This window comes from Arvicanthis niloticus, chromosome 21 (assembly GCF_011762505.2).
Source record: "Arvicanthis niloticus isolate mArvNil1 chromosome 21, mArvNil1.pat.X, whole genome shotgun sequence".
NCBI classification, from domain to species: Eukaryota; Metazoa; Chordata; class Mammalia; order Rodentia; family Muridae; genus Arvicanthis; species Arvicanthis niloticus.
Window position 1 is genome coordinate 27,029,996 of NC_047678.1, and position 18,840 is coordinate 27,048,835.

Sequence of the window (18,840 nt, forward strand, 5' to 3'; positions counted from 1 at the left end):
GCCCTCTCTGTCATCTGCAGACATATATATATATATATACACACACACACACACACACACACACACACACACACACACACAGGCAAACACACATAAAAATGTTTTAGTATGTGTAAATGGAGGGCACTTGTATTTGTGGCTTGCATTTAGAGATCAGAAGACAATTTTTGGGCTTCAGTTCTTTCTACCATGTGGGTCTCAGGGATCAAACTGGTCATCAGTTTCAGTAGCAGGCACATTTACCTACTGAGTTACCTAGCAGGCCTTTGTTTTATTTAAACTCACTATAGCTAAAAATAACTCTGACTTTTTTCCCCCACATGTTTTCCTTAGTAACCCCTTTGTGTGTGTGTTTCTGCATGTATGTTTCTTTTGACTGTGAACTACTTTATAGTCTTGTCTCGCTTACAAGTGTGTGCCATCATGCTTTTTTTTTTTTTTTTTTTTTTTTTTTTTTTTTTTTTTTTTTTGTGATAAGTTTTCTTCCCTGTCCAGCTGTGGCTGTCCTGGAGCTTGTTCTGTAGACAAGACTGGTCTTGAACTCAGAAATCTGCCTGTTTCTGACTCTCAAGTGCTAGAATTAAAGGTATATGGTACCAGCAGACTGAGTTTAAATATAAGTACTTACATATATATTATATATTTATATACAATATACTTATATACAATATACTTAAATGTGTAAATATACTTATGTATAATATACACAAATATACATATATATACACACACAAACATATATGTACACACACACAAAACAGGTCAAAAGAGGTCAGACCCAGGGTTTTGTGGTGACAGGCAAATGCTTTATCATGGTAGAGCTGGATATGCAGCCCCTGTGTGTATTTCTAAGTTGAGTTCTAATATTTCACTTTTTTTCTTTAAGATTTTATTTATTTAATGTGTGTAAGTGCTGAATCTGTGTATAAGCCTACATACCAGAAGAGGGCATCAGATCTCAGTACAGATGTTTGTGAGCCATCATGTGGGTGCTGGGAATTGAACTCAGCAATCTGTAAGAGCAGATAGTGCTCTTAACAGCTGAGCCATCTCTCCAGCCGCAGATTTTACTGTTTAATGTCCCTGAATTCACATTTATTATAGCTGCTTTCTTGTTCTTTAAAAACATTTAAAAAAATTGTTTGATTATGTGGAGGAACCTTGAAAATGTTAATGCATCAGGAATGGTGGTACGCTTGTGATCCTAGAGTCCTTAGGAGACTAAAGTTGAATAGCCGTGAGTTTGAGTTTAAGTCCAAGTTGCATAGTGACACTGTCTCAAAACCAAACCAAATGAAACCAACCCAACCCCATGGATACATGGTCCTTGTGTGACAGGTCCATAAGCCCTATGACTCAGGAAGCTGAACTAGGAGTATTGAAAGTTCAAGGTCTACCTGGGGGACAGATTAAGTTTAAGGACAAACTGGGTAACTAGACTCAGTCTCAAAACAAACAAATCCAACCAATCACCCCCCTACCCCACCCCCAAAAAAAACCAAAAAAAACCTCAAACCAAAATAACAACCCTAAACAAACCATGGGGACGTAGCTCAGCGTTAGAGTGATTGCTTACCATGCTTGACTAGAATTCCTAGTACCAAACAACAAAACAGATAAACTGAGTGCTAGGGTTCTTAACATAAGAAAGGCCCTGGATTCAAGGCCCCATTAAGAACAAAAAAAGTGCCACGTGGAAGAAAGTAAGTGAAAGCAGCCCAGATTATCAATGCATGTGTGTTCCAGAAGGCTCATTGCTTAAGGGCATTCCATCATTTTCCCTCCTCCGCCCCCCTTTTTTTAAAGTTCAGATAGGGTTTCTCTGCATACTCCTGTACCCCTGCCTATCCTTGAACTCTCTTTGTAGACTATGTTGGCCTCAAACTCAGAGATCCACTTGCCTTTTCCTCTAGAACTAAAGGCGTGCATCCCCCACACCTGGCTTGTTCTTTTTGAGACAGAATCTTTCTCTAATGTAGTCCTTCCTGGCTGTCCTGGAATTTACATAGATGCTCCTGCTTTGCCTCCCGAGGGCTTGGGATTGAAGGCATTGTGGTAGCACATCTGGCTTTTTTTTTTTTTTTTTTTAAATTTTAAGCCTCCATTAAAAATATGGAAAAATGGCTGGAGAGATGGCTCAGTGGTTAAGAGCACTGACTGTCCCTCCAGAGGTCCTGAGTTCAGTTCCCAGCTATTACTTGCTGGCTCACAACCATCTGTAATGGGCCCACTTCTGGTGTGTCTAAAGACAGCTGCAATGTATTTATATACATAAAATAAATAAATAATTCTTTTAAAAATATGGAAAAAATGAAAAGGACTGGGTTTTTTGTTTTGTTTTGTTTTTTGAGACAGGGTTTCTTTGGGTAGCCCTGGCTGTCCTGGAACTTACTCTGTAGACCACCTGCCTCTGCCTCCCAAGTGCAGGGGTTAAAGGCGTGCGCCACCACCGCCCAGCCCAACATAATTTTTATGTGTGGCCCTAGCTGGAGTAAAACTGATAATAGACCAGGCTAGCCTCAGACTCTTTTAACAAGTGCGCAATCTCACCGGTCCAGCTTATCCCTTACCTACTCCCCTTCACACTTTTTTGTGGGAACTATGTCAAATATGTTTGTTTTGTTCATTTCTTACTGTTTTGACCTCTTTAGGCCAAGTCATGACTACAGTAGTGGTACATGTGGACTCCAAAGCTGAGCTCACTACCCTGCTGGAGCAGTGGGAAAAGGACCATGGCAGTGGGCAGGATATGGTACCCATCCTTACCAGGTAAGAATAATTTTTGTTTTTCAAAGACAACTTTCTTGTCTTTTCATAGATACAAAACTGTATTTTAAAAAATAAATGTGTTGAGGCTAACAAAATGGCAGTTAAGAACACTTGTTATTCATGTAGAGTTTGTTTCCCAGCACCTATGTTGGGCTGCTTTTAACTGCCTGTAACTCCAGCTCTCAAACCCTCCTCACCTCTGTGGGTACCCTTAATGCATGTACAAACACACACACACACACACACACACACACACACACACACACACACACAGATTAAAAAAAGGTATTGGAGGAAAATATGAGAATATTTTGACAGACTCTGATTTTTTTTATTTTCTTCTCTTTGCTGTTTTGTTTTGAAACAAGGTTTCTCTGTGTAGCCGTGTCATGGAACTCAGTCTGTAGATCAGGCTGATAGAACTCAAAGATCTGCTGGCCCTTGTTTCTGGAGCACTGGGATTAAAGGCGTGTGCCACCACCTCTTCGTTTTTTGTTTTTGTTTTTTTTTTTTTTTAATTCAGACATGCTGATGTACACTTGTAATCTCATTGTTGGGAAGGTAGAGACAGGAGAATCTCTGAGGCTTGCTGGTCAGCCTCCCTTTCCTGTTTGGTGAGTTTGTCCAGTGAGAGACCTTGCCCCAAAGAAAAACCACATGGATTACATTCCTGAGGAATGACACTTGAGATTGTCTTCTGACTTTCACACATATGTACACATGTATACACATATACATACACAAGAAAAATAAGGAGATCATGAGTAAAAAGGAATTTGTTATTACAACATGGATGCTTTCTTAGAAGGATCTTGGCATAATAAGTCTTTATATGATTCTCTTTAGGTGAAATCCTAGAACAGGCAAAACTAATCCTTTATAAAAGCAAAAGAATATTTACTTGGGGTCATGGTAGAGGGCAGAAGGAACATTATAGGCTAACAAAATAGAACATGGAATGGCTCTGAAGCAAGAATGAACTTGGTTTCTGTGAATAGCAGAGAGGACCATGTGTTTGAAGTTTAATAAAATATTAGAGATAGAGGAATAGAAGAAGCTTTCAAAAAATTGGTGGAAGCTAGATAATTGCAGGCCATCATACTACTTGGACCTAATTTAAGGAATATAGTTTGTCCCTGGAAGCTGGAGACCAAATTGTGCTAGGTAAAGCAGAGAAGTAGGACACAAGAGCTGAGAAACTGGTATGAGAAAGTCCAGATAGTTAGTGGTAGCAGGCATGTATTACCATGCCTGTCTGGAAATGAAAGTTTGAGAGATGACTTGTTGGCTCAAGTTTCTGAGGTGGTGCTATTTTGTAATGCAAGAAGACTGTAAATTATTTTATGAGGTGAGTATTTAGACTTTGTTATTCACCAGGAAAGTCATGTTTTTCTAACTTTGTGTTTTGCCCCTTCACATTGATTGATTGCTCATGGTACACTTTTGAATTTTAGCTTTTTTTTGACATGGTCTTACTATATGGCTCTAACTGTCCTGATGATGTAGGTAGCCCAGGTTGCCCTTGAACTTAAAGCAGGCCTCCTGCCTCAACCTTCTGAGTGTTGGGATTACAGATATGTATTAATATGCGTGGTATTTTTTTTTGTGTGTGTGTGTGTGTACGTGCTTGTTCACAGTTAACTTGACTCTTTTCTTTTTGTGCTAGGATGTCTGAATTAATTGAAAAAGAAACTGAAGAATATCGTAAAGGAGATCCAGATCCATTTGATGATCGACATCCTGGTAAGATGTGTGCTCTTATATCTGAGATTTTTTATTTTCTATTTCTTTTGAAAGAGGGTCTTGTTTTGTTGCTCAGACAGGTCTAAAACTCTTGATTCTCCCTCCATAGCCCCTGAGTAGCTGAGATACGAGTGTTCTCCACTGTGCCCATGTGATCTTTCTTAGAAAAGAAAAATTGTTGGGCCTAACAAATAGCTTGGTGGGTAAAAGTGCTTGCTGCAAGCCTGAAAACTTGAATTCTGGGTTTGATCCCTGGAGCACACATAAGGAGAGAACTGTTCCTCAAAATTGTCACCTGGTTTCCACACATGTGCCTGAGTACTGTGGCATGTTCATAGACACACTTTGTATATTACATGTGTCTCTAACACAAATAATAATAAAAAGCAATTAAAAAGAAAATTGCTGGGCTGGAAAGATGGCTCAGTCAGTTCAGAGCCCTGACTGCTCTTTCAGAGGCCCTGAGTTCAATTCCCAGGAACCACATGGTGGCTCACAACCATCTGTAATGGGATCCAATGCCCTCTTCTGGTGTGTCTGAAGGTAGCTACAGTGTACTCACATACAATAAATAAATAAATCTTTTAAAAAAATAAGAAAGAAAGAAAATTGCTGATAGTACTTTTCAATTGAGATAGCATCCCCGGTGGTAAATTTTAAGTTCTTAAATTTTGCTGGGCATGGTAGCGCATGCCTTTAATCCCAGCACTCAGGAGGCAGAGGTTGTGAATCTCTTGAGTTCAAGGTTAGTCAGGAGGCCGGGTTACCATCTTTTAAAAAACAAAAAAAAAAACAAAGCCGGGCAGTGGTGGTGCACGCCCTTAATCCCAGCACTTGGGAGGCAGAGGCAGTTGGATTTCTGAGTTCGAGGCCAGCCTGGTCTACAGAGTGAGTTCCAGGACAGCCAGGGCTATACAGAGAAACCCTGTCTCAGAAAACCAAAACAAAACAAAACAAAAAAACAAACCAAAAAACCCCCAAAGCAACAACTTAAGTTTGTTATGCTAGTTCTGAATTGTGGGACAAGAAAGAAAAATAAGCATGTAGTAAAATTGAAATATTTGTGATGGCTATAGATCCATTAGAACATAAGTAACTTAAGGAATTAAATTAGGTATACTTCAAAAAGACTTGGATCAGCCGGGCAGTGGTGGCACACCCCTTTGATCCCAGCACTTGGGAGGCAGAGGCAGGTGGATTTCTGAGGCCAGCCTGGTCTACAGAGTGAGTTCCAGGACAGCCAGGACTACACAGAGAAACCCTGTCTTGGAAAACAAAACAAAACAAAACAAAACAAAACAACAAAAAAAGACTTGGATCTCTCTTTTCTGACCTTTTAATTTTTTGTGTGTGGTGTATTTCTCTACCACCTCCCAAGACAAGATTTCTAGGTGTAGACCTGGCTGTCTTGGAACTCATGCTATAGACCATGCTGGTGAACTCAGACCTCTGCCTGCCTCTCTGCCTCTTAAGTGCTGGGATTAGAGAGTGACACTACCATCTTGCCCATTTTTAACTTTTGAAAAAGCAAAACAAGATTTCATTGCACCTCCATCTGAAATGATAATTATTCTTGTATTTGTGAGGAAATACAGTTGACAGTTATGAGCTGCCACATTGTACTTGATACTGAATTTGGGTCTTCTGCAAGAACAGCAATTGTTGTTAACCACTGAATCATCTCTTCAGCCCGCCACCTCCTTTTTTAAAAAACTAGTATAATCTTGATGCTTGGCAGAATTCCATTATTTAATTCAGTATTGTGGAGACAGTATACTGAGAAGTAGGAAGATCAATGTCTTAAGAGTTTATATTACATTTAATTTTAAAGATTTTTAATATCTTTGTGTGCATGCATATATGTTCATATATATGTATACACACACACACACACACACACACACACACACACACACATATATTTTGTGAGTGTACTTTCATGTTGGGGAATATGTGCATGTGGAGGCCAGAAGTTACCTTAAGATGTAGTCAGGAGCCATCCACCTGGTTCTTTATGAGATAGGGTCTCTCACTGGGATTCAGTGTTCCCAGTTTGGCTAGGATGGCTGCTCAGCAAGCCCCAAGGATTATTCTACCTCTGTCTACCGGTTGCTGGGATTTCAAGTGTACACCATCATACCTGTTTTTTAACATGGGTTTTGGGGATCTAACTCAGATTGTCATGTGTCAGAAGCCATCTAGAAAATAGCAAGCAAGTGAGATTTCTTGAGATGGCCCAATGTTTTGCATGGCTACGATAGGTGAGCTCTGAGAATACAGGGTCCTCAGAGCCTTTATCTCAGGATTGCTTCTCATTCTTGATATGCCTTTCTTGTCAGTGTCATATAGCCTAATAATTCTGAGGCATCAGCCCACCTTATTGGGCATATTTCCTACAGACTCAGTATGAAGATGTACTTTCATGTAGTAACTGTGTAGACAAATTGATGATTTCATAATCCCTGATAATGATTTTATAGAACTCCTAAATTGATACAAGTAATCTCAAGTCCTCTATAGAATAAAAGCTGCAAAGACAACTTTGTAAACCTTCATGTGTCATAGGCTTAATTGCACTAGGAAAAGAAAACAGGCTTGGAATAAATTAGTCAAGGAAAACATTCCTTCCAGATTAGGAATAAGGCCATTCTGGTAACTAAAGGTCATAAACTGGGAATGGACAATTAATTTATTGTAGGTGCAAGAACAGAAAATAAATGAGAGACTAGTTTATGAAAGACTTCAAAATAATAAGACACAAGGCAGAGTTTGACTCCTGAGAAAAACCCTGCTAACTTATGACATAAAAATTATTGCTTTAAACTTATAGTGAACTTATGAGGGGGGCTAGAAAACAGATAATAAATGTTTGGTCAGGTATTAGTCTTTTTTTTTTTTAAGATTTATTTATTTTATGTATATAAGTACACTGTAGATGTCTTCAGACACACCAGAAGAGGTCATCAGATCTCATTACAGATGGCTGTGAGCCACCATGTGGTGCTGAGAATTGAACTCAGGACCTTGGAAGAGCAGTCAGTGCTCTTAACCACTGAGCCATCTTTTCAGCCCCAGGTATTAATCTTTTTTTCCCCCCCCCCAAACCCCCAGGTATTAGTCTTTTTGGGGTTGTTTTTTTTTTTTTTTTTTTTTTGAGACAGGGTTTCTCTGTATAGCCCTGGCTGTCCTGGAACTCACTCTGTAGACCAGGCTGGCCTCGAACTCCACCTGCCTCTGCTTCCCAAGTGCTGGGATTAAAGGTGTGCGCCACCACTGCCGGGCTACCATTTCTAACCCTAAAAATGTTTAACTAAATTTCCTCACAATTCTTTGTTTTTGTTTATTTTTGCTGACAGTTTATTAGCCGTAGTTACACAGAATGCAGATGTTATTTTGTAGGTTTAATTTGTTTAATGGGGTTGGCTTACCTATTCTTTTGTGTCTCCCTATTATTTTGATAGGTCGAGCTGATCCAGAGTGTATGCTGGGCCATTTGCTGAGAATACTCTTCAAGAATGATGATTTCATGAATGCAGTAGGTTTGCTTTTTCTTTTCTTCCAGAAATTTTTGTAAGAAGATTTTACACATTTATTTATTTAATAGTTTTCTGTCGTGTAAAGCTTTGTTAATGTTGAGCGTAGAGGGAGTAGTTTTTTTTTTTTTAAATTTGGTTATTGAATAAATAAGTAATTCAGCTTCTTTCTTGACAAAGATCTGGTTGTGATAAAATTATTCCATTTGGTATGTATCATGTTTAGTGTGAAGCATTGGTAAAGGCTCTACAGTGTCCATACTCACTTTTTAGGGCTGTGTTGATTGGGAACGTAATGTCCTTTTAGATTCTTGAATGGAAAAGGAATATTGACATGCAATGTATATGACTGCACTAAGGCTGTGTGTGCTCTGGTATCTGAGTGGATAGAAAGGTACTTTCTGTTGTGAAGAGTAAATGAGTGTATGTGTATATATACATGTTATATATATATTTCAGTTCCTCAAAATGACTAGCTCAAGAAATTATGGCTGTTAGAAGTTGGAGGTGGAAAGTGATGGAAGCCATTGTGATGGCTTATGTCTGGAAACAATTTTAGCACTTGGCTGAAGAAGGGGAAAGATGGAGTTTTGAGGTCAGACTGACCCTGTTTTTAACCCCTCCCTATCTCTAGAAAAGCCATGGGACTATATTAACAATTTATTAAACTTCTTTAATTTGATTGACTTGAATTTCAGATAAATAGTACTTCTTTATGCCTTTCTTAAAACTTGTAATTATTAACACATTGATTTTACAAATTGATGGGATTCATGTTAACATTTCTCTCTCATATATATATTATATAAGGTAGGTCATGTTCGTCCACCTTTTATTCTAATCCCCTTTCCTTTTCCTTTCCTCCCTTTTCTTTACAGCTGGTGAATGCATATGTGATGACAAGTAGAGAGCCCCCTTTAAATACTGCAGCTTGCAGACTGCTACTGGATATCATGCCAGGTCTAGAAACTGCAGTTGTCTTTCAAGAAAAGGTACTTGGTAGAAGAAAAGTCATTGTTGTGTAAATTGAGTGGATTGAATTCTTATATTTGTGTTTTTTTACTACAGTAGGTGTTAACCTTTTCTTATTCAAGTAGCATGGTATGCTATAGATGGGCAAAAGAAAAACACAAAAAGCAGTATTGAGGCAGTATTGAGGCAGTGGTATACAGCTGCCTCAAATACATCTGTATTTGGAGTGGGAGTTCAGAGTCATTCTTTCCTGAGTTGGAGTTCAAGGCCACCCTGCTCTACATAAGAGAGCTCCAAAAACAATTGTTGAAGTTAGGCCTGGTTCTTCCTCCCAGCTTCTCTGCAACAAGCTCCTTAATGCCTGAATCATCTCTAGCCTACCACTGAAATATCCATTAATTTTTTTTGTCATGAGATACAAACCTTGCCTTATAATTTTAATCATGAAAATAGACCCTTTCTAAATTGTGTTGTTTCTTGTCCTTTGCTATAGGAAGGAATTGTTGAAAATCTTTTCAAATGGGCCCGAGAGGCTGATCAGCCACTTAGGACATATTCTACTGGACTGTTGGGGGGTGCTATGGAAAATCAAGATATTGCTGCCAACTACAGAGATGAAAATTCACAGTTGGTAAGGACCTTCTTAGAATGAATTGTTGCAAATTTGCTGTCTGAATCAGAACAGGTATATCAAACCTGTACTAGGACATCATTATATCAGCACTTAAAGATTTCTTTCCATAGTAAAGAGTTTTGATTTCACTTTTCTTTTTTTTACATTTAAAGTTTAAAAATTTTTTTTTTTGTCAAGGATCATGACATAAACCATTGTTTTTGTCCTTTATTCATTTCTCATATGTTCCCTTAACCTTTGTGTTTTGAAGATTTTGACACATGTAGCAAAGTTGAAAGACTTTTAGTTAGTAGGATTGTTAACTTTATTTTGTTATTATTAATGAAATATTAATCCAGTAACTATAATGGATTATTATTATTTTATTAGACTCATTATTTACTCACTAAAATTACCTTCCATTTAGCCGCTACTGTAAGTTTTAAAAGAAAGGCAATTCAGGTTGAATTCTAGATGCAAATCCCTTCTGTTTATTTGAGACAGGGTCTCTCTGTGTATCTGTGTAGTCTAGGCTATCTTGGAATTTGCTTTGTAGACCAGGCTGGCCTTGAATTCAGAGATCCACTTGCCTCTGCCTCTTGAGTGCTGGGATTAAAAGGCATGTGCTACTACTGTCAGGCTTCAAACCCCTTCTTTTTCATGTAGAACTGTTGTATCACTCTATTACTTTGCTATTCCATTTGTTTGTTTGTGGAAATAATTTTTTTTTTTTTTTTTTTTTTTTTTTTTTTTTTTTTTTTTTTGGTTTTTTCGAGAAGGGTTTTTCTGTGTAGCCACGGCTGTCCTGGAACTCACTGTGTAGACCAGGCTGGCCTCGAACTCAGAAATCCTGCCTGCCTCTGCTCCCAAGTGCTGGGATTAAAGGCGTGCGCCACCACTGCCGGGCTAAATACATATATTTTAAACTTTATTTTAGCTATAGCTTATCTCATCAAATTATAAGAATCAAATCAATGTATTTATCAAATCTTTACTATTTCCAGGTATTGAGCTAACTGCTTGAGTATTGAGTTTCCTTTAATAGAAAGTAATGTATAATAGGCTGTTTGTGGTGGCATGCGCCACCACAAATCTTAGCATTGGAGAGGCAAAGGCAGAAGTAAGATTCTACCTCATAAAACAAACAAGAAAACTTATTTAATAAGAATCATGTAAACTAAGATTCAGAATAAATACTTTGTCTCAAATAATTGTTGCTAGGTGGCAATAGTGCTTAGAAGACTGAGGGAGCTCCAGCTTCAAGAAGTGTCTTTGCGGCAGGACAGTAAGCGTCCTAGTCCACGGAAGCTCTCTTCGGAACCCCTTTTGCCTCTGGATGAGGAAGCTGTGGATATGGACTATGGCGACATGACAGTAGATGTCTTGGATGGAGAGCAAGAAGCTTCTAGAGATATGGAGATCTCCTTTCGTCTTGATTCAAGTCACAAGACCAGTAGTAGAGTGAGCTCAGCAACTAAACCTGAAGAAGGAGGATTAAAGAAAAACAAGTCAGCAAAGCATGGTGACAGAGAGAACTTTAGAAAGGCCAAGCAGAAGTTGGGCTTCTCATCTTCTGACCCAGATCGTGTGTTTGTTGAGCTGTCTAATAGCAGCTGGTCAGAAATGTCCCCCTGGGTGATCGGGACCAATTACACTCTCTATCCTATGACTCCTGCTATTGAACAGAGACTTATTCTTCAGTATTTGACCCCTCTAGGAGAGTATCAGGAGGTAAGTTATTGGGATTGACATTTTGAGACTATTAAATTTACCTCTAGGGCATTTATGATTGTACCTTACTCAGACACAGTCCTCAGTCCTAACTCTACTACAGAAAGGTCTTCATCTCAAGTTAATAAGGTCTTATGCAAGTCACTCCTGATTAAGGGTTGTTTGATCAAAGTGTATTCATATAAACCTGATATGTGAACATAGAAACATTTTTAAGGGGATGTTTAATTTCTTTTAATATTCTTTCTTCATAAAGTATACAGAATGTGAAAAAGCCAAAAATTAAGACTTTTTTGGTCCTTATTTCAGTTACTTCCCATATTCATGCAACTTGGATCACGAGAATTGATGATGTTTTATATTGATCTGAAACAGACTAACGACGTCCTCCTTACTTTTGAAGCACTCAAGGTAAAGTTTTCAAAAAACAGTAGGTCACTGAGTATTTTATTAGTACTGATGTTTGTGAAACTCAGGTTCAGTGAAGTTAGTATAGTAGTTATATAGTTAGTATAGTTAAGTCAGCTGTCTGTGATTTTTCCAGCACTTGAAAGTATAATGTCTCTGAAGAACTGGTTTCATTTATTTATTTTTGAGACATGGTCTCAGTCTGTGGCATAGTTAGCATAGTACGCATGTTTAGATCAGGTTGGCCTAGAGCTTTTACAAGCCCTCATGCCTTACCCTCTTTGATATTGGGATTACATGTGTGAGCTAATACATGCCTGGCTTTAAATTTTCAACTTTAGTTAATTTTAATTAAGTGAACCCACATGTCACCAGTGTCTGTCAGTCCCTAGACATTTTAAGATTTGAATGAGATCAAACAGAATTTGAGTAGTATGTGGGATGGTGTATATGTGTTGTCTATGTGTCTGTTTCTGTCAGTCTGTTTGCACTCAGTAGCTATACCATTAACAGTGTAATGGCACTGAAGGTCAGAGCTGTGTCTGGTGGTCCAGAAATACTACGTTCATTTACAACATTGATTTTGAACAAGATGCATTTATAGAGTAGCTTTGGATGTTTACTCATCTCTTTGGAATTACAATGGGTATAGTCATTCATCTGTTTCTATACGTATACATATACACATACATATGGGACAAAAGATAACGAAATACGTATGAACAGAAAAGAACTTGAAAAAAGACATTCACAAAAAGAGATCCTTAAAAGCAAAATTAGAGCTGGATAGGAGCTGGATAGATGGCTCAGCAGTTAAAACTACCAAGTTTGACCAGGTGGTGGTGTTGTGTGTGCCATTAATCCCAACACTTGGGAGGCAGAAGCAGATGGATCTTTGTGAGTTCGAGGCTAGCCTAGTCCACACAGTGAATTCCAGAACAGTCAGGGCTACACAGAAAACCCTGTCTTGAAAAACCCAAACCAAATCAGACAAAAACAAGTTTGGTTTTCGGCACCCATAGTTGTCAGCTTATAACTGTTTTTAACTCTAGCTTCAGGTTAAATGATGGCCTCCTTGGGCATCCACATACTACCTTCCATATATATTCACACTCTCATTTGCTTGTGTAAACACTCACACCCATGCATGCATCCATGCACAGAATCTAGGTGTGAGTTGGGTGGTGATGTACACCTTTAACCCCGGCACAAAGGGCAGGCGGATCTCTTGTTTACCACAGCAGTTTGGTCTACAGATGAAGGACAGCCAGGGCTACACAGAGAAATCCTATCTTGGGGAGAAAGATCAATGGGTTAATCTGTATATTTATTCTGTCTGTCTGTCTGTCTGTCTGTCTGTCTGTCTCTGGGATTATCATTTTGTTCAAAAGGAAGATGAAAGTTCTGTAAGAGAACAAACAGGTATTGAGTCTGATAGGAACAAAATGGGTTAAAAGAAAATTGAGGCTGGGTATGCTAGTCCATACTATTAGTATTCAGAAGGCAGAAACAAGCAAATCTTTTGAGTTTGAGGCCAGCATGGTTTACATAGCAAGTTCCAGGACAAAGAAAAGAAACAGACAGGATCTACCCACAGGGTGAGGTGAAGTGGATTTGTAGGTGGTGAGGTCCCAAATAAAATTATTTTTTTTTTAAAAAAAAGATTTATTTACTTATTTATTATGTGTTCAGTGGTCTGCCTGTATGTATGCCTGCAGGCCAGAAGAGGGCACCAGATTTCATTATTGGTGATTATGAGCCACCATGTGGTTGCTGGGAATTGAACTCAGGACCTTTGGAAGAGCAGTCAGTGCTCTTAACCTCGGAACCATCTCTCCAGCCCTAAATTTAGGTTTCTTGATAAATGTTAAGCCTGCTTATTCTGTTTCTATACCTATTGTGATGGTGATTGTCATGATTGTATGTTAGTGATATGAGAAAACTATGTGGCCTAAGTTACTGCAAACAGGTACCTTGTTTAGGTGCTTCTAAAGGCATGAATTGGGTGGAAGAATGGTAGAGGCATGTGAGACAGAAAAAGGATAGGAAGGGATTTTATTTTCATGATCAGAACTTCCGAAGAGGGTATATCCCTTTTTAATGGTGCCATTGACCTTAACCCTCCAAGTCTGTAATTGGTAATCTGTATTGTCTCTTCTGGAAACAGGAGGGGGAGCTCTAGTTCTCTTGAGGCCCTATGTTCAGAAATAAGAAGAATCCTCACACTTTGTTGTACACTGTGTCCTTAAAATTACACGGATCATTCCACTCTCAGAGGCTGTAGGAATCGAGCAGGAAATAAAACTTAAAAGTTAAAAATTTATCTGGGTGTGGTGATTTATTTTTACAATCCCAGCTCTGGGGAGGCAGGGGTGGTGGGTTTAAGAACTACTAGTATCTAGGGTCACTAATACGGCTGGCAGGTTAAGATACATGTTACTAAGCCTGGTGACTTGAGTGTGATCTCTGGGAACCACGTGGTGGAAGGAGAGAACCAATTTCTGCAGTTTGTTCTCTGACCTCCACACATAACACCACAGTCACTCACATGATAAGTAAATATAATGAAATATCTAAAAATATGAAGTTTTAATATTTTAAAATTACATTAAAATACATTGAGGTGGTTCTTTGGGAGTCTAATTCCACCATCTGGGAGGTAGAGGCCAGCTTGGGACACATAATGAAACCTTGTTACAAAAAGTTGTTGTTGTTTTTTTTTTTTTAAATTGTTTGGGGTTTATATTAAAAATAAATAGAAAACATTTTGGATTTCATAAAGTTAGTAACTGAACTTGAAATAGAACACTGAGCTGATTATATATGAAAAATTAAATTGGGATGTTAGTAAAAGTCATGTACTAATAAAATGATTGTAAAATTGTGCCATTGCTTAGAGCCATGATCATCACTCGTGAGTCTGCGGGGTGCTAGGAATTAACCTAGGCCTGGAGAATGCTGTGCAAGTACTCTCCTGGGAACCTGTGTTCTTCAGCTCTTTGAACAGGGTTACACTAAGTCCCTAGGCTGGCCATGAAGTGTGGGCTCTCCTGTCTTAGCCTGCTAATTGGTGAGATTAGGCCAGCACTGCTAAATGTAGTTTACTTTCGTTTGTTTGTCTTTTTTTTTTTTTTTTTTTAAACGGAAGATGTAACGGTAGACAATTGATGCTGTTCACATGAACCCGGCAGCAGTGGCAGTGAGCGTTCCTTGCCCACCCCAGTGTTCTGGGTTCCCAAAAGATACACACATGCAATCTTATATTTTAGTCTACCTTAAGTGGCTCAATGGCTGGGCCACTGCAAACCTCCACATGGCTAGTAAAACTTATATTCTATCCTGACCTCCCCAGACCCAGGCCTGTAGCCCTCCTGGGCCACGATCTCTGACCCTTATATGTTAGCTGTCTCTCTGTCCTGCGCTTTTTTTTAGGCTTGCTCTGCTTTCCCAGCAAGGCTGTTCTAACTCCTCCTTCCTCTCTTGGTCCCCTTGCCCACAAATCCTAAAGTCCCACCATTGTCTCCCTGCCCAGCCATTGGCCACTGACAACTTTATTTACCATTCAGAACCAACTGGGGACAGGGACCCTCAGAGTCTTACATACGGATTCTTGTGCAATTTTGGGGCCCCAGTTAACATAATACAAGGGTTAGACCAAATCTACAACAGAAGAGTTTATTTTGCTTATAGCTTGAAGGGATAAAATACAGTCTGTCACATAGGGAAGGCAAGGCATGGCAGTGTAGGTATCTCTCTCCATGGTAGCAGGAATATATAGCTGGGACTTTTCATCTGCTCACATCTTCAAAAGAAGGAGTAAAAACTTAAAAAAACAAAAACAAACAAACAAAAACCCCAAACTAGGTTTATTGTTTTATTGCATACCCTACAATGGTGGGCAGTAACAAAAATACTTCAGACAGCCCCATTTTTTGTTTTCAACTTGCATAAAAACCTTTGGTTTGCTGAGGGTGTAGCTCGTTGGTACAGGTCATGTTTAGCAAGGCCCTGGGTTCTATTCCTATCCTTCCTTCCTTCCTACCCTGATAGGTCTTTGAAAGATGAATACTTTTTGTGTTAGGAAGGAAAGAGGGATGTTGTAGAATTTTAAACCTTTCTTTTTCTTTCACTTCCATTCCTTTTTCCTATTTATTTTCCCTTCTTCACTCTAGCCTTTTTTTGGTGAGATGTTGGTTATCTACTCATATGACTCTTTATAGCAGCTTAATATTATGTTAAGAAATTTGTAATGTACTTTGATTATTCCACTGTAACATGTGTCCTTATTGTTTAGCACCTAGCATCTCTCCTGCTCCATAATAAATTTGCCACAGAATTTGTTGCACATGGTGGAGTACAGAAATTACTGGAAATTCCTCGTCCTTCTATGGCTGCAACTGGTGTGTCCATGTGCTTGTATTACCTGTCCTACAACCAGGATGCTATGGAAAGAGTAAGTCTAGCCCATTCAGGGGAAGAGGATGGGATTTGATGGGGGACCATCTCTTTAAAACAGCACATTCACAGAACAATGTTTGGATAAGATGAATAGTTGAAAAGATGAAATTCTTATGAAAGACATGAGCCATGTGAGTGTGTAGTCTTCATAAAGCATTCTAAAATGTACAATTATTGAGAAGAATTTCTGACTCTACTGAGAAACTGCAGGACAGATGCTCTACCAGTTTACTTGCTTTCTGTGATTTTTGTGGCATTATGATTAGTAGTCAAGTACTTTTCATTCATCTCTCAGTAGAGCTGTATTATATTTTAAAGTCAATTAAGTGTAAAAACAGGTGAAGCTTTATATATGATAAATAATTTGTGATGGATCATAAACTAATTCTACATGTTCTCATTCTTAGTTTGAGTCTTTTTTTTTTTTTTTTTTTTTTTTTCATTTAGTTTGCCATATTTGTGATCATCTTTTTAAAAAGTGAGTGGGTTGTACATTTGAAAAGTGATGGTTCCTCTGGCCTCTGCCTCTGAAGTGCTAGGATTAAAAGCATGTGCCATCAGTGCCCAGTAGCTCAGCTACTTTTAAGAATGTCCGTGCTGGGCAGGCATGGTGATGTGTGCCTTTAATCCTTGCAACTGGCTTAGTATATTACATTTTTTTTTTTTTTTTAGATTTACTTACTAAAAAAAGATACAAATACAAAAATAAAAGATTTATTTTATGTATATGAGTACAGTGTAGCTGTCTTCAAACACACCGCTTAAAGAGGGTGTCAGATCCCATTACAGATGGTTATGAGCCATGTGGTTGCTAGGACCTCTGGAAGAGCAGTCAGTGCTCTTAACATCTGAGTCATCTCTCCAGCCCTAGTATATTACTTTTTAAGTTAAGTTGATGGTTGTTTCGAGTGTTGTCTTTGTTCATTTCTTAAGATATAGTTAAAATTTTACTTTTTGTGAATAGTAAACTATTTATATGCACAAAGTTAATTATGGCTAAAATATTTAAAAAATTTATCAAACAGCCCTAGGGAATGTTTGACAACTGATTGTTTAACTAATAGGAAGCATGCACATGTGTGAATTAGTGGAGCAGCAGACACCACACTTGTAGACTCAGTATCAGTAGTAGTTTCAGGCACACAACCACTCCCCTTCCCAGGTTTTTCCGAGAGACAGGGTTTCTCTGTGTAGTCCTGTCTGTCCTGGAACTTGCTTTGTAGACTAGGCTGCCCTTGAATTCAGAGACCCACATGCTTCTGCCTTCTGAGCACTAGGATTAAAGGCCTATGTCACACTGCCTGACAGCTCAGCCACTTTTAAGAATGTCCTTGCTGGACTTAATTCTTTAATCTTGTACTTGGGAGGCAGAAGCAGGTGGATCTCTGTGAGTTTGAGACCAGTCTGGTCTGCATAATGAGTTCCAGGTCAGCTAGGGCCACCAAGTGAGACTGTATCTCAAATTTAAAAAAAAGTCTTTAACTTCTATGAGCCTCTTTATAATTGTTAAGCAAGATTTAGCACTTAGTATGTAAATACTAACTATATAAATTTATACAGTATATAAATATTTAGTATATAAATACTCAGTATATCAAGTTATTTAGAAGCATTAAATGATGTATTATTTTTTGGTTCTAAGTAAGTAAAGGTTGTACTCAATTAAATGTGGGTCATTTTTAGGCTTGGAACAAATTTTCTAGAATTAGAGTGATCCCTGTATTCTATAAAGATTTCTATGTACACTGAATTTTTCATCTCTTTTCAAAGAAACCTTTGCCCCAAATGTTAAAATATATTTATATTTTTGTTTTTTTGCAGGTTTGCATGCATCCTCATAATGTTCTGTCTGATGTGGTGAACTATACACTATGGTTAATGGAATGTTCTCATGCTTCAGGATGTTGCCACGCTACTATGTTTTTCTCAATTTGCTTCTCATTCCGGGCTGTTTTGGAGCTCTTTGACCGTTATGATGGTCTTCGTCGTCTGGTGAACTTGGTGAGGTTCTTCCATTGGCTCTTCAGTTAGCTGTAGGGTTCTACTTGTTTAGGTTCTTCAGAAAGACATCTCATAGAAGAAAGGGAATTTCTCTTTGGTTGTTTGAATATAGGTCTCATATAGCCCAATATGGTCTTAACTGTGTAGCCAAAGATGACTTTGAACTACCTCTCCTGCCCCCAGCTCCCAGTGCAGGGATCACAGCACCCAGCTGGGAGAACATTTCTGACTGGTGTTTTTGGGCAGTTCTTGTATAAATTAATTTTTTTCTCCTTTATGAGTTTTTATTACTTCCTTTCCTCTGGTCCTTTGATGCTAAGGATTGAGCCCAGGGCCTCTTGCCCATTCACTATACCACTGAACGGCCACACTCAGCCTGTTCTCTTTTCTGTGTCTTTGGTGGTGGAGGATTTACCATGTCATTGTAGGCAACCCCCCTTGACATTTTTTTTTTTTTTTTTTTTTTTTGCTTTTGTTTTCCAAGTGCTGGGAGCTGGAATCCAGTTGTGGGCTACCACACAGTGTACCTGGTTAATTTTGATCTTTTCAAATGGCAACAATTTTAGGCTGTTGTAGCTTTCTATTCTCTTTCATTTTGAATTTTAAGAGTTT

General features: G+C 38.5%; 1 protein-coding gene across 3 annotated transcripts in view; it reads left to right on the forward strand.

The window, feature by feature from the left end:
- The window catches only part of Dcaf1 (DDB1 and CUL4 associated factor 1), a 57,338-nt gene that overhangs the window by 4,430 nt on the left and 34,068 nt on the right, over window positions 1-18,840 (forward strand). For all 3 annotated transcript variants that reach the window (XM_034484460.1, XM_034484461.2, XM_076917348.1), the window contains exons 2-10: window positions 2,652-2,769; window positions 4,436-4,512; window positions 7,974-8,047; window positions 8,924-9,037; window positions 9,511-9,648; window positions 10,852-11,361; window positions 11,671-11,772; window positions 16,064-16,222; window positions 18,049-18,228. In XM_034484460.1, coding sequence (XP_034340351.1) covers window positions 2,660-2,769; window positions 4,436-4,512; window positions 7,974-8,047; window positions 8,924-9,037; window positions 9,511-9,648; window positions 10,852-11,361; window positions 11,671-11,772; window positions 16,064-16,222; window positions 18,049-18,228 — 1,464 coding nt within the window. In that variant the 5' untranslated portion in view covers window positions 2,652-2,659. The remainder of the gene's footprint in view (window positions 1-2,651; window positions 2,770-4,435; window positions 4,513-7,973; window positions 8,048-8,923; window positions 9,038-9,510; window positions 9,649-10,851; window positions 11,362-11,670; window positions 11,773-16,063; window positions 16,223-18,048; window positions 18,229-18,840) is intronic.